The following is a 26,815-nucleotide window of genomic DNA, read 5'->3' as shown; positions in this document are numbered from 1 at the left end:
GTTATTTTTAAGGTAGCACCTTCACTTTCTCAAGATGGAACTCCTCAGACCCTTTTCTCCCCTACCCTGCAGCTGTCTGGAATCATCCTTACTCTTGAGTAAATAAAGCAAGACCCTGGGCCTTCTTTTTCTGAATGCACTAACATAGTAGTTTTCAACTGGAGGTAGAATTCCCAGATAAAACACAAATATTTCTTGGGGCATACCTATACTAAAAAAAAAATTTCATTGTTTAGCTGAGAGTCAAATGTAACTGAGTGTCCTGTATTTTTATTTCCTAAATCTGCGAGCCCTAACTGGAGGTGAGTGTTAGAATCACACATGGAGTTACATCCAGACCTACTTCTACTAAGGCAGAATTTCTGAGGGCAGTTTTGAGCTACACACTTGAATAAGAGCCACCGTTGTAAAAATTTGAGCTGGCTCTCACGTAAGTGCTGTTTATTGCGTGCCTCCTGTGTGCCAGGCACTGTGCTGGGTACAAGGATATGATAATGAACAAACACAACTTGGCTGTACTTTGCTCCCAAGGCGCTTTCAGTCTGGGGTCAGGGAGAGTGGGAAAGGGTGAAAGGGCAATGATTAATTAAATCATCACACAAGCAAATACAAGGCTGCCTAGGGGCTCCCAGTTGTGCAGAATGAGTGGGCACCAGCCTGTCTCCCGAACAACACAGCATCAGGTCAGCTGGCACAAGGGTGGACTGCTCTGCCATGTGGCCTCCCCGGAATATTGTGCAAGCAGGAGTTTCCTCAGTCCTAGCAGTTTGGGTGGTTAGACAGAGAGGCCTCTGCGTGTGAAACCGGAAGGATGTGTGCCTCAGAAGGGGAAGAACCATCCAAGATAAGAATTTTCTTCCCTGTCCCATCAAACAAGCTCATTGTTCCCCTGTTCATTTTATTCACTCAGGCTCACCGTTTCTGAGTAGCTTTTGAAACCCCTCTTTTTCCCACTCACCACATGAATCAAACCCAAAGTCAATGATTTCTCTTTCTTCTCTTCTATTTTTCTCCTCTTTCTATCCTATGGCCACTACAACTCACACCCTACCTCCAGTTGTCATAATTCAACAATTGCACTATCCTGTTAATGGGTTATACTCCTTCTACTTCCCTCCCTCCCTTTTTTTTGAGACAGAGTCTCGCTCTGTTGCCCAGGCTGGAGTGCAGTGGCATGATCTCGGCTTACTGCAACCTCAGCCTCCCAGGATCAAGCGATTCCCATGCCTCAGCCTCCTGAGTAGCTGGGATTATATGTGCCCGCCACCACGCCCGGCTAATTTTTGTATTTTTAGTAGAGATGGGGTTTCACCATGTTGGACAGGCTGGTCTCCCCGAACTCCTGGCCTCAGGTGCTCTGCCCACCTTGGCATCCCAAAGTGCTGGGATTACAGGCGTGAGCCACTGCACCTGGCCTTCCGTCCCTTTTAAGCTCATCCTAACCCTTCCAGGATCCACTAATGCCTGCCTCATAAAAGACTGACTTTTTTTTTCTTTTAAGCTCAGGAGTACATGTGCAGGATGTGCAGGTTTTTATATAGGTAAACATGTGCCATCGTGTTTTGCTGCACAGATCATTCCATCACTTAGGAGTTAAGCCCAGCACCCATTAGCTCTTCTTTCTGATGCTGTCCCTCCTCCCCCTTCACCCTCCGACAGGGCCCAGTGTGTGTTGCTCCCCCTCAATATGTCCATGTGTTCTTATCATTCAGTTCCCACTCATAAGTGAGAACATGTGGTATTTGGTTTTCTGTTCCTGCATTAGTTTGCTAAGGATAATGGCCTCCAGCTCCATCCATGTCCCTGCAAAGAACATAATCCTGTTCCTTTTTATGGATGCATAGTATTCCATGGTGTATGTACCACATTTTTTTTATCCAGTCTATCATTGATGAGCATTTGGGTTGGCTCCATGTCTTTGCTATTGTAAACAGTGCTGCAATAAACACACGTGTGCCTGTATCTTTATGATAGGATGATTCCTATTCCTTTGGGTATATACCCAGTAATGGGATTGCTGGGCCAAATTGTATTTCTGCCTCTAGGTCTTTGAGGAATCACCACACTCTTTTCCACAATGGTTGAACTCATTTACACTTCTATGAACAGTGTAAAAGCATTCCTTTTTCTCCACAACCTTGCCAGCATTTGTTGTTTTTTGACTTTTTGGTAATAGCCACACTGACTTTTGTAAGATTGTACTTCATTGTAGTTTTGATTTACATTTATCTAATTATAAGTGCTGTTGAGCTTTTATTCATGTTTGTTATCTGCATGTATATCTTCTTTTGAGAAGTGTCTGTTCATGTCCTTTGCCCAATTTTTAATGAGGTTGTTTATTTTTTTCTTGTAAATTGTTTAAGTTCTTTGTAGATGCTGGATGTTAGACCTTTGTCAGATGCATAGATTGCAAATATTTTCTCCCATTCTGTTCTGTTCACTCTGACGATAGTTTCTTTTGCTGTGCAGAAGCTTTTAGTTAATTAGATCCCATTTGTCAGTTTGAGCTTTTGTTGCAGTTGCTGTTGGTGTCTTTGTAATGAAATCTTTGCCCATGCCTATGTCCTGAATGGTATTGCCTAGATTTTCTTCTAGGGTTTTTATAGTTTTGGGTTTTTCATTTAAGTCTTTAATCCATCTTGGTTGATTTTTGTACATGTGTAAGGAAGGGGCCCAGTTTCAATTTTCTGTATATTGCTAGCCAGTTATCTCAGCACCATTTATTACATAGGGAATTCTTTCCCCATTGTTTGTTTTTGTAAGGTTAGTCAAAGATCAGATGGTTGTAGGTATGTGGTCTTATTGCTGGGTTCTCTATGCTGGTCCATTGGTCTATGTGTCTGTTCTTGTACCAGTACCATGCTGTTTTGGTTACTGTAGCCTTGTAGTATAGTTTGAAGTCAAGTAGCATAATGCCTCCAGCTTTGTTCTTTGTCTTAGGATTGCCTTGGCTATTCTGGCTCTCTTTTGGTTCCAAATGAATTTTAAAATAGTTTTTTCTAATTCTGTGAGGAATGTCAATGGTAGTTTAATGGGAATAATGTTGAATCTATAAGTCGTTTTGGGGAGTAGGGCCATTTTCATTATATTGATTCTTCGTATCCATGAGCATGGAATGTTTTTCCATTTCTTTGTGTCATCTCTGATTTCTTTGGGCAGTTATTTGTAGTTCCCCTTGAAGAGGTCCCCCACATCCCTTGTTAGCTGTATTCCTAGGTATTTTATTCTTTTTGTGGCAATTGTGAGTGGGAATTCATTCATGATTTGGCTCTCTGCTTGCCTGTTGTTGCTGTATAGGAATGCTAGCAATTTTCGCACATTGATTTTATATCCTGAGACTTTGCTGAAGTTGCTTATCAGCTTAAGAAGCTATTGGACTTAGAAAATGGGATTTTCTAGGTATAGGATCATGTCATCTGCAAACAAAGATAGTTGGATTTCCTCACTTCCTATTTGAAAACAATTTATTTATTTCTCTTGCCTGATTGCCCTGGCCAGAACTTCCAATACTGTGTTGAATAGGAGTGGTGAGAGAGGGCATCCTTGTCTTGTGCTGCTTTTTAATAGGAATGCTTCTAGCTTTTGCCTATTTAGTATGATATTGGCAGTGGGTTTGTCATATATGGCTCTTATTATTTTGAGGTATGTTCCTTCAAAACCCAGTTTATTGACAGTTTTTAATATGAAGGAATGTTGAATTTTGTTGAAGACCTTTTCTGCATCTATTGAGATAATCATGTGGTTTTGTCTTTAAATCTGCTTATGTGATTAATCACATGTTTTGATTTGCATATGTTGAACCAAAGTTGCAAACCTACTTGATTGTGGTGGATAAGCTTTTTGATGTGCTGCTGGATTCAGTTTGCCAGTATTTTATTGAGGATTATTGCATCAGTGTTCATCAACAATATTGGCCTGAAGTTTTATTTTCTTGTTGTATCTTTTCCAGGTTTTGGTATGAGGATGATGCTGGCCTCATAGAATGAGTTAGGGAGGAGTCCCTCCTTTTCAATTTTTCTGGAATAGTTTCAACAGAAATGGTACCAGCTCTTCTTTATGCCTCTGGTAGAATTCAGCTGTAAATGTCCCTGGTCCTGGGCTTTTGTTTGGTTGGTAGGCTATTTATTTTTGTCCCAATTTCAGAACTTGTTATTGGTCTATTTAGGGATTCAGTTGCTTCCTGGTTCAGTCTTTGCAGGGTGTATGTCTCCAGGAATTTATCCATTTCTTCTAGATTTTCTAGTTTATGTGCATAGAGGTGTTTATAGTATTCTCTGATCATTGTTTGTATTTCTGTGGGGTCAGTGGTGATATCTCCCTTATCATTTCTGATTGTGTTTATTTGATTCTTCTCTTTTCTTCTGTGTTAGTCTAGCTAATGGTTGATTTAAAAAAAAATTTTTTTAAAAAAAACAGCTCGTTGATTTATTTTTAAAGGGTTTTTCATGTCTCTGTCTCCTTCAGTTCATCTTTGTTCTTGTCTTCTGCTAGCTTTGGGGTTTGTTTGCTCTTGGTTCTCTAGTTCTTTTAGTTGTGATGTTAGGTTGTTAACTTAAGATCTTTCTAGCTTTTTAATGTGGGCATTTAATGCTATAAATTTCCCTCTTAACACTGCTTTAGCTACATCCTAGAGATTTTGGTATGTTGTCTCTTTGCTCTCATTAGTTTCAAAGAGCTGCTTGATTTCTGCCTTAATTTTATTATTTACCCAAGAGATTCAGGAGCATGCTGTTTAGTTTCCATGTAGTTGTGTGGTTTTGAGTGAATTTCTTAATCTTCAGTTCTAATTTGATTGTGCTGTGGTCTGAGAGACTGTTTGTTATTATTTCATGTCTAACATTGTCAGTGGAGTGTTAAAGTCTCCCACTGTTATTGTGTGGGAGTCTAAATCTCTTTGAAGGTCTCTAAGAACTTGCTTTATGAATCTGGGTGCCCACGTGTTGTGTGTATATGTATTTAGGATAGTTAGCTCTTCTTGTTGAATTGAATCCTTTAACGTTATGTAATGTCCTTCTTTATCTTTTTTGATATTTGTTGGTTTAAAATCTGTTCTGTCAGAAACTAGGAGTGCAACCCCTGCTTTATTCTGTTTTCCATTTGCTTGGTAAATTTTCCTGCATCCCTTTATTTTGAGCCTATATGTGTCTTTGCATGTGAGATGGGTCTCTTGAAGACAGCATACCAATGGGTCTTGGTTCTTTATTCAGCTTGCCACTTTGTGTCTTTTAATTGGGGCGTTTAGCCCGTTTACATATAAGGTTAGTATTGTGATGTGTGGGTTTGATTCTGTCATCACGACACTAGCTGGTCATTTTTCTGACTTGTTTGTGTGGTTGCGTCATAGTGTCGCTGGTCCATATACTTCAGTGTGTTTTTGTAGTGGCTGGTAATGGCTTTTCCTTTCCATATTCAGTGTTTCCTTCAGGAACTCTGGCAAGGCAGGCCTGGTGATAACTAATTCCCTCAGCCTTCACTTGTATGAAACGGATCTTATTTCTTCTTCACTTATGAAGTTTAGTTTGGCCAGATATGAAATTCCGGGTTGGAAATTCTTTTCTTTAGAAGTGTTGAATATTGGCCCCCAATCTCTTCTAGCTTACAGGGTTTCTGCTGAGAGGTCCACTGTTATTGTGATGGGCTTCCCTTTATAGGTGTCCTGGCCTTTCTCTGTGGTGGCCCTTAACAATTTTTCTTTCATTTTGACCCTGGAGAATTTGAAGATTATGTGTCTTGGGGATGATCTTTTCATTGATTATCTTGCTGGGGTTCTCTGCATTTCTTGAATTTGAGTGTTGGCCTCTCTTACTAGGTTGGGGAAGTTCTCCTGGATAATATTCTGAAGTATGTTTTCCAACTTGGTTCCATTCTCCCCATCTCTTTCAGGTACCCCAATTAGCTGTAGATTCAGTCTCTTTACATAATTGTATATTTCTTAGAGGTTTTGTTCATTCCTTTTCATTCTTTTGTCTCTATTCTTGTCTGCCTGTCTTATTTCAGAAAGATACTCTTCAAGGTCTGAGATTCTTTTCTCTGCTTGGTATGTTTTGCTATTAATACTCATGATTACATTGTGAAGTTCTTGTAGTGTGTTTTTCAGCTGTAGCTGGTTGGTTATGTTCCTGTCTAAACTGGCTATTTTGGCTGTCAGCTCCTGTATTGTTTTATCATGATTATTTGCTTCTTTGTCAATGGTTACCATATGCTCCATTAGTTCAGTAAAGTTGTTTTATTACCCACCTTCTGAAGCCTACTTCTGTCATTTCAGCTATCCCAGCCTCAGCCCAGTTCTGAGCCCTTGCTGGGAAGGTTTGCAGTCATTTGAAGGAAAAGGGGCACTCTAGCTTTTGAGTGTTCAGGGTTTTTGCATTGATTCTTTCTCATTTTTGTGGGCTTATCTACCTTCGATCTTTGAGGTTGCTGGCTTTCGGATGTGGTTTTTATGGGTCTGTTATTGTTTTTGTTGTTGTTTTTTGTTTGTTCTTCTTTTAACAATTTGTCCACTCCGCTATAGGGCTGCTGCAGGTTTTTGGGGGTCCACTCCAGACCCTAGTTGCCTTGGTTTTTTCCATACCTGGAGGCATCAGCAGTGAAAGTTGGGAAACAGCAAAGATGGCAGCCTGCCTCTTCCTCTGGAAGCTCCATCCCAGGGGAGTGCTGACCTGTTGCCAGCCCGAATGTGCCTGTAGGTGGTGGCTGGAGACCCTGGTTGGGAGGTCTCACCCAGTCAGGAGGAAGGGGATCAAAGACACACTTAAAGAAGCAGTCTGGCTGCTTTTTGGTAGGGCAGCTGTGCTGTGTTGGAGATCCTTTCAGCCCCCAATTGGTTTGGGCTTTCCAAGCTCCACAGGCTAGACCAGCTGAGAAGCCTGAATGGGCAAAGTGGCAGCCTGTCCTGTCCCTCAGGCATTTCACCCAGGAAGAACATGAGCAGGGGTAGCCAGAGGCCCCAGCTGGGAGGACCCACCCTGCAAGGAGGAGTGGATTGGGGTCCCCCTTAAAGAAGCAGTCTGGCCATGCCTCAACAAAATAGCTGTGTCGTGGTGAGGAACCGCCTCTGCTCCTGTCAGCTTGGAGTCTCCAAAGTCCACAGGCTAGAATGCCAGCCCAGGTGGGAGCCCTCCCCTCCTCTGAGCACTCCATTCCAGGGAGAGATCAGAGTTCTGTCCCTAATATGTGCTGGCAGATGTGGCTGGAGGGGCCAGCTGGGAGGTCTCGCCTAGTTCAGAGGAATGGATGGGAGCCCTGCTTAAAGAAGCAGTCTGGCCAGGCACAGTGGCTCATGCCTGTAATCCCAGCATTTGGGAGGCCAAAGTGGGTGGATCACTTGAGGTCAGGACTTCCAAGACCAGCATGGCCAACATGGTGAAACCCTGTCTGTACTAAAAATACAAAAATTAGCCAGGCGTGGTAGGGCACACCTGTAATCCCAGCTACTCTGGAGTCTGAAGCAGGAGAATTGCTTGAACCCAGGAGGTGGCGGTTACAGTGAGCAGGGATCGCACCACTACACTCCAGCCTGGGTGGCAGAGCGAGACTCTATGGAAGGAAGGAAAGAGGGAGGGAGGGAGGGAGGAGGAGGAAGGAGGAAGGAAGGAAGGAAGGAAGGAAAAGGAAAGAAAGAAAGAAAGCAGTCTGACCACAATTTGGCAAAGTCCCTGTGTTGTGCTACTGGGGCGACCCTTCCTTCACTGGACCATTTGGACTCTCCAAAGCCTGCAGGCTGGAGTGGCTGAGTTGACCAAACAGCAGAGATGGTGACCCCCACTCCCACTGGGGCTCCAATCCAGTCTCAGGCAGGTTCTGCCCTGTTGCTGGTGGCTGGCTGGAATTCCAAGCCAGTGGGCTTTATCTTGTGAGGTGCCATAGAAGTGGGGCCCACAAAATGACACTGCTCAGCTCCCTGGATTCTGCCCTTTTCCTAGGGGTATGTGCAGACCTCCCACCTTGCCTAAGTTGCAGGCGCATTTGTTGGGGGCTCCTGGGGCTGGAGTATATAAAGCTTCTGGGTCTCTGTGCATGCCTGAGCAGCTGCTCTGCCAAGACTCCACATAGCTCTGTGTGTCAGATCCAAGGCCCTGGTGGCCCTCATGAGGGGATCTCCTGATCCGAGAGTTGCAAAGATCCATGGAAGAAGCATGGTTTTCCAGGATCACACAGCAACTCACTGCTTCCCTTGGCTGGGAGGCAGGGGGGTTCCCTTGGCTTTGTGTCGCTCCTGGATGGACTGTCACCCCGCCCTGCTTTTCTTTATTCTCCATGTGTTGTTTCCCCAATCAATCCCAGTGGGAGAACCTCGATATTTTAATTGAAGGTACTGTGTTCATTTGCCCCTTTCATTCCTCTCCATCAGTGCCAGGGACCGCAGCTGATTCTATTCGGCCATCTTGGCCCCTCCATATACCTATTTCTTCAGGATTGACTTTTAAACTAGTTTTCAGGGCCTTCCATGACCAGGGGCCTGCTTCCATTTTCAGTTACATCAACCCTGCATCATTCCCGATAATACTCCAGTTAAACATTTGACTTTGTCCTTCTTTGAGCAGACCCCTTCCTTTTTCACCTCCATATCTTTGCTTTTGGAGTTCACTCTTGGACAATGCCTGCCTTTCAAGGTTCTATTTGTGTTCCAAGATCAATTCAAGTGCACCTTCCTCAATGACCTCCTCTAAGTTCCTCTAGAACATTGTAGAACACAATTGCGCCTAGCCCATTCTGTTTTGTTTTCTTTTTATTCTCTAGGAGAGGCAGGGAATACTGTGAGTCATAAGCACAGTAATGGTAATTGGGACCTAGTGATGGTGGAAATGGGTAAAATCACCTTGAGATGGAGTGGAGTAAGAAGAGAGCCTAGGGAAGAACTCTGGGGGAGGCCAACATTTCATATCTGGGAAGAGATGAGATCAGGAGAGCTAGGAGGAAAATCTGAAGAAAGTAGAGTTGCAGACACCAAAGGAGGTGTGGACAGTGTGTCAAATACTGTTGAGAAGACAAATAAGATGAGAACTCAAAAGCGATTGGGAAGTTGCCAGTGAACTGAGGCAAGCAGTAAGGGTACAATCCAGAGTGAAATGATGTATTCACTAGAATTCAGATAAATCCCAAAATCTTGGTGGCTTAACATAATAAAAGCATTACTTTTCACTTTTAATACAGTCCAAGTTTAGATTCAAGGCCAAGCTTCCTTCTGTTTTTTTAAACAGTTTTATTGAGATATAATCCATATACTATACAATTCATTTAAAGTGTACATTTCCATGGTTTTTAGTATATTCACAGAGTTGTGATCCATCACTGCAGTAGATTTTAGAGCATCTTATTACCCCAAAAAGAAACCCTGCACCCCCCTTTTCTCACCCTCCAAATCTCCCCACTCCCCATAACTACTAATCTACTTTCTTTCTCTATAAATTTACTTATTCTGGACATTTCATATGAATGGAGTCACATAATATGTGGTCCTTTGTGACTGACTTATTTCACTGTTTTTAATATTTAGCCATGTTGTAACACATATCGTACTTCACTCCTTTTTATGTCTAAATAATATTCCATTGTATAGATATATCACATTTTTATTTATCTGTTTATCAGTTGATGGATATTAGATTGTTTCTACCTTTTCTGGCTATTATGAATAATGCTGTTATGAACATTCATGTATAAGTTTTTTGTGTGGACATATACTTTTATTTCTCTTGGGTAGATATCTAGGAGTGGAATTACTGGATCATATGATAACTCTATGTTTAAATGTTTAAGGAGCTGCCAGACTTTTGTCCAAAGCAGTTACAACATTTTTCATTCCCACCAGCAGTGTGTAAAGGTTCCAATTTCTCTAAATCTTTGCCAGAACTTGTTTTTATCTGACTTTTTGATTGTAACCATCCTAGTGGGTACAAAGTAGTATCTCATAGTAGTTTTGATTTGCACTTCTCTGGCGAATAATGACGTTAGGCATATTTTCATGTGCATTTTGGCCATTTGTAAATTGCCTTTGGAGAACTGTCTATTGAAGTTCTTTGCCCATTTTTAATTGGCTTGCCTTTTATTATTGAGTCATAATAATTTGTCATATATTCTAGATATGAGTCCCTTATCAGATATATGATTTGCAAATGTTTTCTCCTGTTCTATTGAGTGTTCTTTCACTTTCTTGACGGTATTCTCTGAAGGACAAAAGCCCAGTGTATTAATTTTTCTTTTGTTGCTTCTGTTTTTGGTGTCATATCTGTGAAAAGATTTCTAATCCAAGGTCATGAAGATTTACTTCTATGTTTTCTTCTAGAGTTTTATGATTTTAGCTCTTATATTTAGGCTATTGACCCATTTGAAGGAAATTTTAAAATACGACATGAGGTAGGGGTTTAATTTCATTCTTCTGCTTGTGGTTATCCAGTTCACTTTTCCTCTCCTTCTCATGCTCCAAAATATAACTTGCCACATCTCAGACTGCATCCCCCTTTTAAAAAGATGTAGCATGATACAGTGTAAAACACATGAAATAGACATGCATTCAAATTCAGGTCAAATAATTTCTAACCATGTAGTTATATCATCTAGGGTCCTAGCAGGAAAAAAGTGACACACTCAAAGGTTGTGACTGAAGAGAGTTTAAAGAAGGGGCTATTTACAGAAGTGTAAAGATGGCCAAGAAAACCAACAAGTGATGCCAAAGCCTTAACATTAGGGAGCTGTTACTACCCCTACACCTAAAGACCAAAAGGAAGGAACAGCGTTCTTAAAGCCTGCTAAGAGCTGGAACTTCAGAAGCAGCAGGGGGTATAAATATCTCAACATCTCCTTCATCCCAGCCCTTTGGCTTCCTATTGACTAAAAACAACCAGAAACCAGAGGAAAAGGAATCCTGGGTATGTCTTCTATGTAGGTCAGCCTCTCAGAGCACAGGAGAGGGCAGAGAAAGAAAGGAATGGATCCAAGTGGGCAGAGAGAAAACCACTACAGTGACCTTGGACAAGTAGCTTAATCTATTGTCCCTAGGCCCTAAGTTCCATATGTAAAGTGCCTGGCACCCAGCAGAGGATGCTGCTACTACTAGCAGTGCTCTGGAGGTACAGAACATTTCTTAATTTACACCACTCCTTATCTTCTTTCTCTGTGCTCTAGTCAACCACTCAGAAGTAAGCTGGTGAAACTTTCACACTTTTCTGCTGTCTGAAGTCATATCAAACAACTATGTGTACAACTTATTAAGGAACTAACTCCTGTAAAAATAGAGTTGGGGATATAAAATAAATTTTTAAAAACATGAATCATATGAGAGATAATGAAATAGTTGTTGTTTTAAGTTACTAAAAAAGGGGGGGAAACCCATAGATCATATCCTTCCTCTGCTTAAAGCCCTCCAATATCTTCTAATATCACTCAGAATAAAAGCCCCATGAGATCCTACATGATCTGCCCCCACTCCCTGTGTCACTGATCTCTTATTTCCCACTTATTCACTTTGTCCAGACATAATGGCCTGCTTATGATACCTGGGAATCAGTGCAGCTCCCACCTCTGAGCCTTTGCACTATCTGTTTCCTCTGTGTGGCATGCTTTTTATCTGGTTATCTTCATGAGTCACTCTCTCCCTGCTTCAAGTGTTAAATATAGGTTACTTTCTCAATGAGGCCTACACGGACTCCCCTACTTAAAATTGCAAACTCATCTCCACCCTGACCCAGAACTTGTGTTTCCTTACCCTACTCTACTTTTTTCCATAACACTTAACATCTTCTAACATACTATATACTTTACTTATTTACTATATATATTGTTTGTATATTGTGTTCCCTCCACTAGAGCATAAGCAGAGACTTTGTTATCTGTTTCATTCACTAATATATCCCAAGTGTGTAGAAAAGGGCCTAACACATATTAGGTTCTCAATAAATAACAGATGAATGAATATGGATAAAGAATAAAATCAATTCTGATTGATAAAGAATTAGGAAAATCTAAAATGTTTTATCCATTTGGGGTTCTCCCACAGTCCTAAAGCCACAGATCCCTCAAAGCTTTGGATAAATGGAACTAGTTATTGCTAACAAAAGGACCAGATCCCACTAAGATATTCTGAAATAAAGCCCTTCTGTATGGCAAGGGAAGATGAAACTCTTGAACACTGTTGTCATGGTGATCACAGGTCGTCTCATCTATGGGTGGGAAAGCTCAGCAAAACTGCCAGTGTAGCCTTTAGGCCATCTGGATAAACATCAGGCAGAAGGCAGGTATTCATCCAGGGACCAGGAGTGACTCTCAGGTTTTGTTCTCGAGAGGAGGTGAAGAGAAGAAAGGGAAAGAATACAGTGGGCTGCCACTATGGAAAGCCTTGCAGGATAGTCCATTATGGTAATCTGCACAGCCTGCTTGGTGGAATTGGCAGAAGTGATCTCTTACATTGCTTCACTTAGTTGCAAAAACAAACAAACAAACAAAAAAACCAGATACTGATTCTTATTGGAAATATAAAGCTCAGAAGTCAAGTTGTATCCAAGGCTCAAAACTACCTGCCTTTGTCTTGCTAAAGGAGAGGATATAAACAGCAATGGACAAGGAATAATGGGTGATTTTCAGATTTGTTGATATTGGTGGGCCCAATTAGAGTGCTGTATACATGAAATTATCTGATAAAATCTGTGAAATTGAAAAAGTTCCCTGAGGGAATGAATCAGAAATTAAAACGACGACTTGTAGAATCTTCTCTGCATTGAAACAGGAACACCAACTGAGATTCTGTTGCTAAGATATTGCTGGGTCATTTTTTAAAATAGCTAGCTGAAGATAGAGAGGTCTGTAAAACACTGATTAATTGGGCCATAACAGTAATTCGCCTTTTAGTTCAGGTGGCCTGTCTTTCCAGCATAGCCCTGGAAACAGATTATTTTTGTGCTAATGAGATACGTGTTTCTCAAGCAACGACAAAACATCTCCCCTAATGGAATTTTGTTTTATCCCTCCTGTCTCTGTCCATCTGTCTGTCCGTGTGTGTGCCTCCCTGGCTCTCCTTCGCTCTGTGGGACGACAGAACCATCTGCTGCAGAATCCCAGGGGAAAGGCAGCATCTCCGAGGATGAGCTGATCACCGCCATCAAAGAAGCAAAGGGATTATCGTATGAAACCGCCGAGAGCCCACGGCCGGTGGGCCAGCTGGCCGACAGGCCTGAGGTCAAGGCCAGGTCCGGACCGCCAACCATCCCCAGCCCCCTGGACCACGAGGCCAGCAGCGCGGAGTCGGGGGACTCAGAGATCGAGCTGGTGTCCGAGGACCCCATGGCCGCGGAGGACGCGCTGCCCTCGGGCTATGTGAGCTTTGGCCACGTGGGCGGCCCGCCGCCGTCGCCCGCCTCGCCATCCATCCAGTACAGCATCCTGAGGGAGGAGCGTGAGGCCGAGCTGGACAGCGAGCTCATCATCGAGTCGTGCGACGCCTCCTCGGCCTCAGAGGAGAGCCCCAAGCGGGAGCAGGACTCACCCCCGATGAAGCCCGGCGCCCTGGACGCCATCCGGGAGGAGACGGGCGTCCGGGCCGAGGAGCGGGCGCCAAGCCGGCGGGGCCTGGCCGAGCCGGGTTCCTTCCTCGACTACCCCACAGCTGAGCCCCAGCCTGGCCCCGAGCTGCCCCCTGGAGACGGAGCCCTGGAGCCTGAGACGCCCACGTTGCCACGGAAGCCTGAGGAAGACTCGAGTTCCAACCAAAGTCCTGCGGCCACAAAGGGCCCTGGGCCTCTAGGTCCTGGCGCCCCGCCCCCACTGCTGTTTCTCAATAAGCAAAAAGGTAAAGGATCCCACTGCAGCAGGGATGCTTGGTTAATGTCCTCCCTCTGGGTGCTCTGAGCATTCAGCAGGGGCGGTTCTGGCTCAGCCCTGGAGTCATCCCCATGCTGATCAAACAATTGACCAGATAACAGTTCCAAGGGGGATGGGAGGAGATGAGAGAATTCAGATCTGCAGCTGGGACAGAAGTCGGTGGCAGAACCACGTGCTCAGGGCGACTCAGGACTGGCTGAACCCAGCCTCCCTAATAATGAGCGGTTTTGTGTTCACTCCAGGATCTCTTGAAGGGAGTGCATCCGCCTGTCTTTCCATTCCAGGGCTGGGTTTCCTCCCCCAGGAAAGCGATGCTTTTCTTGTTATTGTCCAGGCTCTGGTCCAGTCCCCCTGCTCAGTCTCTGTAGGTGCTGGAACCCACCGCTAGCATGTTCTATTTTGCCAGCCAGGCCTTTTTCTTAAGTATGCAAAATGGAGCTCAGCTCCATCCTTTCTCTTACCCAAGGGCAAGGGATTTGGGCCTTGATAAGGTTTTTGTGTCACAGTGAGTCAGGCAAGACAGAGACCACAGTTGGGTCCAGAGTTTTCTCTTGTCCCTAAGCAAGACCGAAGGTGATTCATTCATTTTTAAAGTCTCTTATTACTTAGAATGAATTTAATGTGGTCATTATGTTATCCCTATGAAAAATTTTGAGGTCAGTCTTCAAATGCAAGAAAAATGGAAGTCATTATTTGTTTTCCAGACATCATACGTGTACAAGAGATTCTTCCCCAAAAATCGTTCACCACACCTGATTGCAGTGGTCTTATGGAATTCAAGAAAGGAATTAGAGTCACATGACTAAGTAAGGTCCTGCTCATTCTATTTTTGTTAATGGGTGAAGTTCTCTAACTTCACCCATTCCTGGGGAGAGAACACTCAGGTAGGACTTTAAAACAAACCCTAACAACTGTATTCAAAGTCCCCTCCCACCCATCTCTTCTAGTTTTCATTCCTTTAGAAGTGCTTTCTTTGCCTTTTCCTTTTGGAGATAAGTGATTTCAAGGGTACACCCTCTTTCCTGTGTCTATGCTAACTTCAATGATGTTAAGGGCAGTTAAAGTGCTTCATATAAAAATAGAGGACAAAGTCTTTCTCGTTATTTTAAATGGGAAGCTAGCTGCTAAATTCTTTAAAATTAACACATTGGAATAGAATGGAGGAAACTAGAGGACTGAAATAAAAAGATACATAGTTGCTGTGGCTCAGACATGTGGCATGATGTAGGGGCTGATATAATTGACTCTTGATTTCTTCTTAAAGAGCTGAAAGCATATTTAGTGTGTGTGATAGGGAGGATATTTGAAGACAAATTTAACGGTGGGAATGTGTTTGCTGGGTCAATCTTAAAACCATTTTGGGTTTTTTTGCTACTATCCTGACATAGTAGGAAAAGATCCTGCAGCTTGCAGGGAACCACAGGAAAAAGTATTAACATGAACAACCTTCAGTCCCTTGAGGCCCCCAAACAGTTAAGCTTGAGTCATGCTGAGCATGTGTTCATGTCACTGTACTGTAACAGGCATGTGTCTCCATTTTATCCCCTAACTAATGTTCCTGAGATAGTCACCATGTGCACAGTGCTGTTCAAATATGTTTATTCTCAAAAGTAAATAAATCTGAGGGCTAAAGAGAAAAAGGAACTTTGCAGGCCTATTGAGAGACAAGGACAATAGCTGGGACTGACTGACCAGACACCTGATGAAGAGCTGAGGAGATGGAAAACTGCAGCTGTGAATGCAAAGGCTTCAGAGTCTCTTTTATGGCCAATTTGGTGTCATTTGAATCTCTGTACAAATTGCCCCATATGGCTTGGACCCTGTGCTGCCAAGTTTAGAAGGTAGAGAGGAGGGAGTGGCAGTCTTTTCAAAAGATGAAGGCGTGCCAAGGTGAATAATCTCCACTCTCTTCTGCACTGAGGGGTCCTTTGAAATCTAGTCTCCCACTGAAACTCACTGCTCCACCGCACTATCTATGAAGAGTCTAAAAGGCCATTCTGAGGCAGCCAAGAACTGGAGGTCCTGGGCAGGTGATTCAGCAATGCCAGCAGGCAATTTGAGCTCTGAGGTTCTTTTTGGTCTCACTTGCTCTGTCTCAGCAGGTGAGAAAGGATCAGTGCTGCCCAGCCTCCCCCAGGCTGTTTTGTTTTGTTTTTTTTTTTAATTTGAGACAGAGTTTCGCTTTTGTTGCCCAGGCTGGAATGCAATGGCATAATCTTGGCTCACTGAACCTGACCTTAGGCAATCCGCCCACCTTGGCCTCCCAAAGTGCTGGGATTACAGGTGTGAGCCACCGCGCCCAGCCCCAGGCTGTTCTTGATCACTGTTGGTGGACAGCAGGTTTGTGCTCATGCCAAGCTTGACTCCCGGCAGCAGTGAGGTCAGGTCAGCTTCTGTGGTTACCTGCTCTTGTCCACTGAAGCTTCTGGCAGTATGCACGTATTTAAGTTTATGCATTCACAAGTATCCAGGGGATGAGCTATCTTGCTGATGCTGGACAGAATTTCAGAAGAGCCTAGAAATATTTAGAATAATATTTAGGATAAGGTTTGACAGATATTTGATGGCATCATTGCATGTACCATGGAGGAGCACCAGGGTAACTGGTGCATGTGCTCTAACAAGGCCTACTTTTGGAGGTTTCTCACCTTTCAGAGACCTCTGCAGTTATTGCACTGGAGATAAAACGCAGTTCTTTCTTCATGCTTCAGTTTTCCTCCTTGTACACCCCTGAGCTCTTGCCGCCCTGTATGTCTGCTCCCCTACACCTTCTAGGATGATCTGTTATAAACATTAGATTCTAAAGCAGGTAGATCTGTTTTCCTTTCTACGAGATTAGCCGTAACTGTTAGGAATGTCCAAGTAAAAAGCCAATTTAAAAATTGTCATAAAAGCACTAATACCCAGTGTGATTCATCAGGATAGGTATGTGATATTTACCAAACCTATGTGATTGTAGAATACTTTTTATTAGAATGTGCCATTGGGTTCATATTCCAGGGGGACACCCGTTGGGAAATCATGGTATCTTTGCCCTTGAGCTTGTTTCCTGCATTCTGATTACTTATCATGCAACTCAAAAGTGTGCGGCTTGGGCCAGCCACGTTGATGTTATGTGGGAGGTTGTTAGCAATGGGGAATCTCAGGCTCCTTCCAAGACCTACTGAATCAAGATCCCCTGTGCATAAGTGCGTATGTGATTCTTACACACTTTAAAGCTTAGGAAGCAGAGTTTTATTTTTTTTTATTTATTTATTTTTTATTTTTTTATCGTTTTGAGACGGAGTCTCGCTCTGTCACCCAGGCTGGAGGGCAGTAGTGCATCTCGGCTCACTGGAAGCTCAGCCTCCCAGGTTCACGCCATTCTACTGCCTCAGCCTCCCGAGTAGCTGGGACTACAGGCGCCCGCCACCATGCCTGGCTAATTTTTTATATATATATATATTTTTTAGTAGAGATGGGGTTTCACCATGTTAGCCAGGATGGTCTCGATCTCCTGACCTTGTGATCCGCCCTCCTCGGCCTCCCAAAGTGCTGGGATTACAGGCATGAGCCACCGCGCTCGGCCAGGGAAGCAGGGTTTTAGACGATGGCAGTATGTTTTCATGTTCCTACCTGAATTCGACTCTCTTCTTGCCAAACAAATGGCCTCTTTTCAATCTCATTTTTCTTGTCCTCTCTGGTAATCTAATATCCTACTGCTGATCAGTCCTTAAAACGTTAATAATAAAGTAATGTATATTTGTTGTAATAAATTCAAACTGTACAAAATGGCACAGAATTCAAAGTTAAAGAGTGTGGGTATGGTGGCCCACACCTGTAGCCCCAGCACTTTGGGAGGCCAAGGCAGGTGAATCACTTGAGCCCAGGAGTTCAAGACCAGACTAGGCAACATGATGAAACTCCATCTCTACAAAAAATACAAAAATTAGTTAGGTGTGATGGTGCATGCCTGTAGTCCCGGCTATTCAGGTGGCTGATGTGGGAGGATCACTTGAGCCCAGGAGGTCCAGCCTGCAGTGAGCTTTGATCACACCACTGCACTCCAGCCTGTGCAACAAAGAAAGACACCCTGTCTCAAAAAAAAAAAAAAAAAAAAAAAAGTTTAAAGTTCCCTACTCAACCCTCCCATCCCTAATTCTCACACATCACCACAGGCCTTTGTATTGTTTTTTTATTGTTGTTCTTGTTCTTCGAGAATTTCTTTAAGTGTTCAGGAATATATAGTTTTTCACTGAAAAAGTAATATTATATTGAACATACTGTTTTGTAACTTATTTCATTTAACAATAAAATTAGGGACAATATCAGCTCACATGGAAATCGTTCACTCCTTCTCAGAACTTTTTCCTCCCTTATCATACTGATGTTTCTCTTTCTTGGTCTCCTCTTACTCTCTGACCTCTTTTCCAATCTCTTTTGCTACCTCCCTTCCAGTTCCTCTGTGTTGTCCCTGAGTTCTGTCCTTGTCTTTCTTCCTCCCGCATATCCTTGCTGTCAAGGCTACTGTCACCCATGCAGGTTTTCAGGCACTGCCTTATGTGTGACACTTCTCAAATCTCTTGCTTTGAAGAAATCCTCTTTTCTAAACTCCAAGCCAATTTCCTTCGCTGTGTATTGGACATCCCATAGACCTCCCAAATTCAGTATGTCCATGTTAATTTGTCAAAATTTGCTCTTTTCCTTCCTCTGTTCCTTTCCTGAGCAGATGAAGTGATGTCATTGAGTGTGAACACTCAGCCTCCAGGACTCTAACCCTCTTACAGTTCTAAGTTCTCATACCTTTTGAATACTATTAGGAATCTATCCCATAGAAATGCTATAGCAGGTGGGCAAAAATATATAAATTATACACACGTGTAAATAGAGTTAGAAAGATACATGTGAATATCTTTCCTATAGCATTTTTCATAGTAATGAAAAAGTTGGAAAAAACACCAACAGGGAGTTGAGTAAAATGAATTTTCATTCATCCATCCATTGGAGAGCAACAAAATCATTTAAAAGAACTAAGTCTGGATCCAAGTAAAGACTCATTAGCCTGAGACAAAGTTAAAGGTATTCAGTGCTGACCTGACTGTAAATACTTCAGTAGAAGTCTTGCAGTAGTATTTGGTTATAAAATTATAACCCAAGTGATCCAGAATGTTCTACTTGAAAAATTAATATCAAAATAAAAATATAAAAATGTAAAAATTCTCTTTTTGGAACCCTAAAGTACACAACCAGTGACCCAAGTTGAGAAATATTTCTTTAAGCTAGCAAGGACTTAAGTGTTGCTTGGGAACCAGGTACCTCAGAACCTTTTGGAGTGCTTGTTCAGAATTCAGATTCTCACTTTACCCCCACCTCAAAACTACAGAATGAGAATTGGCTGGGGCATACATCTGCACTTTTAATAATCACGCTGAAGCTTGAGAATTTCTATTGTAAACAGATAAGCTAAGCAGCCCAGACCTTCTAAGAAAACATGTTGGTGAGCATGCCTTAGACATATCATGCTTTTAAATTAAAGATACTGAGGGGGACTCAGCTGTTTCTATCTCTTTCTGTTAGAGAGGTGCCTGTCCGTGCCCTGGGAGGCAGGCCTCTGCAGCCTGCTCACCCGTGGCCTCCTCTGTGTATAGCAGCTACAGCAGCTTGAGCTTGGAGGGCTCAGCCCCTTGTGGCAGGGAAAAACCTGTCTTTTCCTTGGAGGGGTGATTTGTGGGATGGCTACCAGGTGGAGGTCTTCTCAAATAGTACAGATTTTCATCTCTCTAGCATTTGTGATTTTTTTTATTACTTTTCATTATTATACTAAATATTACTTCTGTCCTAAAATATTTGGGAGGGAACCAAAATAAGTGTGACCCATTTACTTTCTTCTCATAATTCTAAAAAAAAAAAAAAGTCATTATACCCTAGTCCTGTATGTATTCACTTTCATGAGACTGTATTAATATACCAGGCTATAAAGATTCTTGGAAAGTCTCTTTCTTTCACAGTACAGGTGTTAGATTCCACTTGAGCTCTATGTCCCTCCACTAAAGCTGCTGTTCTTTGTCAGCTTTCAACAAGATGGACCAGTAACTGCTGGATAAAGTGTGACTCCTGTGTTGGTATACGCTATGCCATGGAAATACTTAGATGGAGACATTGATTTTCCAACTTAGACTATTTTTTTTTTTTGAGACAGGGTCTCACTCTGTCACTCAGGCTGGAGTGCAGTGGTGCAATCTTAGCTCACTGAAACCTCCACTCCCAGGTTCAAGCAATTCTCCTGCTTCAGCTTACTGAGTAGTTGGGACTACAGGCATGCACCACCATGCCTGGCTAATTTTTGTATTTTTTGGTAGAGACAGGGTTTTGCTGTGTTGGCCAGGCTGGTCTTGAACTCCTGGCCTCAAGTGATCTGCCTGCCTTGGCCTCCCAAAATGGTGGAATTACTGGCGTGAGCCACCGCAACCAGCCCACCTTAGACTATTGAAAGCAACTAAGCTACTTTTATGAGACTTTGCCCAGTGATAGAAGGAGCTCTTCTGGTCTAGGCAACCCTGGATGAGGCTGCCAGCAGCCAGCTGGATTCATGGCTTTTCCTTCTGAAGCTGTCACAGAGTTAGCACTATTCCAATTGCATATTGATCTATGTTTTTTTTTAAATGGTGGCTTCACTGAGTGGTGGGGTTTCCTTCTCAGCCTTGGATAGAATTGCTGCAAATCTTGGTGGCTCCAGCACTTATCATTTCTAGGGACAGGTATTCTTGCCACTTCAATTCCAAGATGTGTGTAAAGATCTAAAATGGTTATTGTACCTTGGTAATACTTTTAATACCAAATCTTTGGGACACAATAAACCCTCCTAGTAAATTTGGTTTGAGCATGCAGTAGGGCATTGATCAGCTCCTAAAATGGAATCGAGTCAACCTTAAACTTGCCTATAGAGAGAGAGCTCCCAGGCAGCAAATATTTTTATGCCTCCAAGAAATAATGATCCTATTTATTAATAAATGGCAATCCTAATTCCCTATCCAGGCTCTTTTCTCCTCTGTTCCTCATATAGATCAACCTCACTTATAATAATGGAGTTTGGAAGACATAATTCAGATACTTCTAATTCTCAGAGGCAACATGAGGTCAAGGAGATTCTCTACTCTCAAATACTAACCCTACTTCCCTCTAAAGTCTGGGTGGGACCCTCATAGACATAGTTTCTGCACTTCTAGATTCTATCTTTGTGACCCCACAAAACACTCCTGCAATACAAAAATACAATACATAAATTTCACTCAAGGTTATGCCAGTCCTACCTATTCATACATCCATCTTTCCTTTGATTCAACCAATATGGCATAGGATGTGCCTGACACTAGCAATGTAGTGGTTACCAAAGCAGACTTGAATCCACCCCTCATGGGGCTTACATTCTGGTGGAAGAGGAAGTAGACATTAAGAAGAAAATCAACAGAGTGATGTGTAAGAGACTACCTGGTGGTGGGTGGCACTTAGGAAGGTCAGAGAAGGCCTCTGAGAAGGAGGAAACTGAGAAGTCAACTGTGGCAAGAGCTGGTTAATGCAAGTTCCAGACAATAGAAAATGCAAAGACCAGAGACAGGAAAGTTCTAGGGATATTCTATACATGGGAAACAAGTTGATGTTGCTAGAATGTGGTAGGCAAGGGGAAGAATGGCAAGAAATGGAGGTGGAAGATTGGCAGTGCCCTTCCAGGCACACACCATGGTGCTGAGCTTGGTCTTTCCTAAGCATTCTAAGAAGCCTCAGAAAGATTTTTAAACTAGAAAGTGACATGACCTCCTTTGCATTTTTTAGAGGTCACATTGGCTGCTGTAGGGAGAAAGAGTTGAAGGAGGACAAGCAAGCATGGAAGCAGGAAGACAAATTAGGAAGCTCTTGCAGGCATGAGATGGCAATGGCTTGGAGAGGTGGTAGCATTGGAGATGGAGAGGAATGGATGGATTTGAGATATGTTTTGGAGATGGACTAGGAGCTCAGTTTGATTGTACTTCTGAAAACGCAAAGAAAGTCAAGTAAAGCAGAAAGTTGCTTTTGTATTGATTATCCCCACTCACTGTTAATGTCTATTGCCATCCAGTGGTTGCTATGAAAATATTCAACCTCTACTTCTTTTTTTGTTTGTTTGTTTGTTTGTTTGTTTGTTGAGATGGAGTCTCGCTCTGTTGCCCAGGCTGGAGTGTAGTGGCGCGATCTCAGCTCACTTCAAGCTCTGCCTCCTGGGTTCACGCCATTCTCCTGCCTCAGCCTCCCGAGTAGCTGGGACTACAGGTGTCCACCACCACGCCTGGCTAATTTTTTTTTTTTTTTGTATTTTTTTAGTAGAGATGGGGTTTCACCATGTTAGCCAGGATGGTCTCGATCTCCTGACCTCATGATCCGCCTGCCTTGGCCTCCCAAAGTGCTGGGATTACAGCACTTCTTACTATTAACCTCTACTTCTTAACCTCTTCTCACACCATCACAATTTGAAATTTACAATGAGATTTCTTGGATTATGATGTAAGAAGATATGTCTTTAAATGAATTTACAATGTTCACATTGCTGTACTATTTCTATGGTGATTGATTATTTAAATTACCCTCTGAATTTTCCTTGAAACAAGCACAAGGACAGAGTTCCAAAAAATATTTCCAAATGGTTAACTTAGTTTTCAGCAGAATTAATTGTAAGGCTAGACCATTTGGCCTCTACCAAAACATAAAATATAATACCATGTAGAATTTATGAGCTGTGGTTTCCTACTAACTGGAGTTTTGGGTCAACATCTTCATTTCAAATTGAAGTCAAGGGTTGAGGTACAGTTCGTTGTTCTAGATTATTTCTCATGGGTAGAAGAACCAGGATTTAAAATAAGATCTACTCATTTTCAGCCAGTGTCTTTTTCCAACTAAATTGATTTCCAGGTAATTGGCCTGCTTATAAGCAAAGCTAAATGTTCTCTATGGCAAGTTGCTTTAGAATTTGGAGATTTAAGATTTAATATCAAAAATGTATATATATGTAAATAGTTTTATAATCCTATATAATATAGGCATCTAGTTCAAGTGTTAGCATGGTCTGTAAGCCAGAAATTCAGTCCAATCACTTGGAAAACATTAATTATTTTCTTTAGCTTAGCCAATTTATACTTGAATCTTTTTTACATAGAATCATGGTTTTCTTTAAATGTTGAAAATAAAGAAAATCATAAATAAATGATTCTAGAAAGTTTGGATATAAGTAAAATAGTCTAATTGTCAATTTGTTCCTTTTATTTTCTTCCTCCTCTCTTTGTTGAGGTCCACTTTTTTTTTTTTTTTTTTTTGAGATGGAGTCTCACTCTGTTGCCCAGGCTGGAGTACAGTGACACGATGTTGGCTCACTGCAACCTCCACCACCCAGGTTCAAGCAATTCTCTTGCCTCAGCCTCCCAAGTAGCTAGGATTACAGGTGCCCACCACCATGCCTGGTTAATTTTTGTATTATTAGTAGAGATGGGGTTTCACCATTTTGGCCAGGCTGGTCTCGAACTCCTGACCTCAAGTGATCCACCCACCTCTGCCTCCCAAAGTGCTGGGATTACAGGCGTGAGCCACTGCACCCAGCCTAAGGTCCAGATTTTTAATGCCCTTTATTAGTCCTCTGAAAACAGAATCCTGAAATTTGGAGAAGATTTTATATATTTCACCAAGATGTGCTATAGTTCTAAAGCCAAAAATCTTGGCTTTGAATGATTTATAAGTCCTCTTATGATTTACATTTTAGTTCTTATGGAGACATCTTTTCCTCAGGGCCCACTACTCTGGCTAAAAACATAAAGGGACTTGTTGATGAGGAAAGTCTCAGAGCCAAACCTAGAGTCTGAGGGTGAAGTTCTCTGAGAAAGAGACACTTTTGAGGTTCCAGCCTTACTATTCCTCTGTCAAATTGGAACTGATTTGCCTCCGGGATGAGACGTAAGGTCATTCACCTGAACTATTAAGTTTTGTCTCTCGTGCTGTATATATTTGCCCCTGTAGTTTGTATCAGTGGTCCCCAACCCTTTTGGTACCGGGGACCAGTTTCATGGAAGACAGTTTTTCCATGGGAAGGTGGGATCCCTTGCTTGTGCAGTTTACAATAGGGTTCACGCTCCTATGAGAATCTAATCTCCTAATGCCACTGCTGATTGGACAGGAGGTGGAGCTCAGGAAGAAATGCTCACTCACCCGCTGCTCCCCTCCTGGTGTGCAGCCCAGTTCCTAACAGACCACGGACCAGTACCAGTCTGCGGCCAGGGGTTTGGAGACCCTCTGGTTTATATGATGCCCATGTTGTAATGGGTAGAGGTGGGTAACTTTCCATCAAATTGATACTTGCTCTGCTGTAGTGTAGTCCTTCTTGAAAGTGGCTCTCAGTCACGGACTGTATTTCCCAACCTCCTTGCAGCCAGGTGAAGCTCTGAGTCTAATTCTTACCAATAGAATGTGAGTGGAGGTGATATGAGTCACATCTGGGAAGATGGGTGAGATGCAGTAGTGCCTTTTCTTCCTTCAAGGCTCTAGACCAAGGGGATGGCAAAGGAGAAGGAACCCGGGCTCCTATATGACTACCTGGTGGAAAGCTACCTGCTAATGAACACTCACACTCATCTATTAAATCAGCAACAACAACAAAAAATTTCTTCCATGTTAAACCACTGAAATTTTGGGGTTATTTATTACTGTAGCCAGCATTATTCTAATGGAATAACCCATGATGTAATATAAAATTGAGAAAGAAGATCCGTAGTTAGAATGTATGTTGTGGCACATGTCCCATAATTTAATTAGTCTATTTTTTTTTTTTTTTGAGATGGAGTCTCACTCTGTCGCCTAGGCTGGAGGCAATGGCACAGTCTCGGCTAACTGCAACTTCCACCTCCTGGGTTCAAGCGATTCTCCTGCCTCAGCATCCCAAGTATCAGGGATTACAGGCGCCTGCCACCATGCCTGGCCAATTTTTTTTATTTTTAGTAGAGACGGGGTTTCACTATGTTGGCCAGGCTGGCCTCGAACTCCTGACCTCATGATCTGCCTGCCTCGGCCTCCCAAAGTGCTGGGATTACAGGCGTGACCCACCGCACCCGGCCTATTGGTCTAATTTTTATAAGCATAATTTTATAAGTCTTGCTTCTTCTCTGTACCTTTCCCCTTTATACTGTCCTTTGCTGGTACTGTCCTTTGCTCAAACTGCTAGAATTACTGGTATGGTAATTCTGAGCAAATTTTAAAAAGACAGTTCTGTCTTCAAGATGTTTTATTGCTTCTTCCTGAAATGTTGTCATTAAAAACTATACAAATCTTGTATAACCGCAAGGTGAGTAGCTGGCACTCTCCAAAAGCTAGGAGACACCTAGGAAAACTGAAGTCCCTGTCTAGGGCTAGACTAGCAAACTTGGGAAATTGCTGATTCTCTCTGAATTGGGTGAAGCAGTGAGCTGCCTGCGGGTAAGACATGCCTGTGACTTTATGCAGTATTTTCCTCAGTCCAAGGCCCCATTCTCAGCAGTAAGTGTTCTGAAGCTTGTCTGAATCTGGTCTAAACCAGAATGCCAAGTTATGAGTTACGCTGGAAATGTATGAGGGGAACTTCATCCTAGTGGGGAGCTCAGCTCATTATTGCCTGGAGCAAAAAGAGTAGATCATTCTCATCGGAAATTTCCATCATGCTTTGGCATCCTGTGAAACTGTTCTGTTTTCAAAGGACTGGGAATCCATAACTAGAATCAGAGCAGCTGCTCCCAACCCCATGCCTGAGGTCCTTTCCCCGACCAGTGGCCCCTTGTCTAGATTCCCTCCCTGAAGACACTGTATCCTTTTGATTGCACATCCCCTTTTCACTGCGTTAAAGAATCATGCGCCAATTGGATCTGGGTCTTACCTTCTTCGCTTACTACTAGCTATGTGACTCTGGACAAGTTAACCTGTCTGCATTTCAATTTTTTTGTCTGTTCAAAGGGGATAATGGTACCTACATCACTGGATTCTTGGGATGATTATTTGAGATAATTTAGATAAAGTGCTTATCCTCTAATGTTGTTGCTATTTAAATATTTATTTTAATAATAATTATATAATGAGATGGGGCTTTGGGAGAATCTAATACAGTTACTCATTTTTTTTTTTTTTTGAGATGGAGTTTCACTCTTGTCACCCAGGCTGGAGTGCAATGGGAGCAATTTCAGCTCACCGTAACCTCCACCTCCTGGGTTCAAGCAGTTCTCCTGCCTTAGCCTCCCAAGCAGCTGGGATTACAGGCGTGCCCCACCACACCCAGCTAATTTTGTATTTTTAGTAGGGACAGGGTTTCACCATGTTGACCAGGCTGGTCTCAAACTCCTGACCTCAGGTGATCAGCCTATCTGAGTGCTGGGATTATAGGCGTGAGCCACCACACCCGGCCTAATTACTTACTTAATGCAGGAATACTTTCTGCAACATACTGTTTCATAACATTTCAGTTAGTAAGTTTGCAAGTTTTCTTCCTATGTCACAGTTTGATTGGCTGCTTTCCAACAATTTATCAGAAGTTGAATTGATCTCACTAATAAGCTCTTTCCAAAGTATATTGTGGGACAGGTTGCCTCTGGGGAGGTTTCCTAAAGCCAGCTGACCCAATTTGTCATTTTCTGTTGACTGTAGTTTTCAATACATATATGCTTAGTTCCTCACCCGTAATATCTCAAAATATAATATGTGGATATAACATCTGTAGATCAGTATTTTCTAGTATGCCCCAGCTGATTTAAAATGTCCAGCCAGGGTTGGATACCACTTAACCCTATCTGTTGTGTATAGATTTTTGTTATCTTTAGCCCTATGTATTTTGGGGCTCCCTCCACAATCTTCCCTTAGCCTCAGGTGTGTGCCTTACTCTTTTGACTCTGTTAGGCCATACTACAGTAACAAATCTCAAAATTTCAATGGCTTAGCTCAACAGACATGTATTTCTAGCTTTCGACTATTGCTATTTGGTGGAGGCTTTCCT

The 26,815-nt window shown here is 42.6% G+C and overlaps 1 protein-coding gene across 2 annotated transcripts in view; it reads left to right on the top strand.

Moving 5' to 3' along the window:
* The window catches only part of RTN1 (reticulon 1), a 274,513-nt gene that overhangs the window by 124,876 nt on the left and 122,822 nt on the right, over nucleotides 1–26,815 (top strand). For both annotated transcript variants that reach the window (XM_030811523.1, XM_030811528.1), the window contains exon 3: nucleotides 13,031–13,780. In XM_030811523.1, the coding sequence (XP_030667383.1) occupies nucleotides 13,031–13,780 (750 nt within the window). The remainder of the gene's footprint in view (nucleotides 1–13,030; nucleotides 13,781–26,815) is intronic.

The sequence above is a fragment of the Nomascus leucogenys genome, chromosome 1a (genome assembly GCF_006542625.1).
Source record: "Nomascus leucogenys isolate Asia chromosome 1a, Asia_NLE_v1, whole genome shotgun sequence".
NCBI classification, from domain to species: domain Eukaryota; kingdom Metazoa; phylum Chordata; class Mammalia; order Primates; family Hylobatidae; genus Nomascus; species Nomascus leucogenys.
The sequence above is the reverse complement of the archived record's forward strand: the minus strand, read 5'-3'. Positions and strand labels throughout refer to the sequence as shown.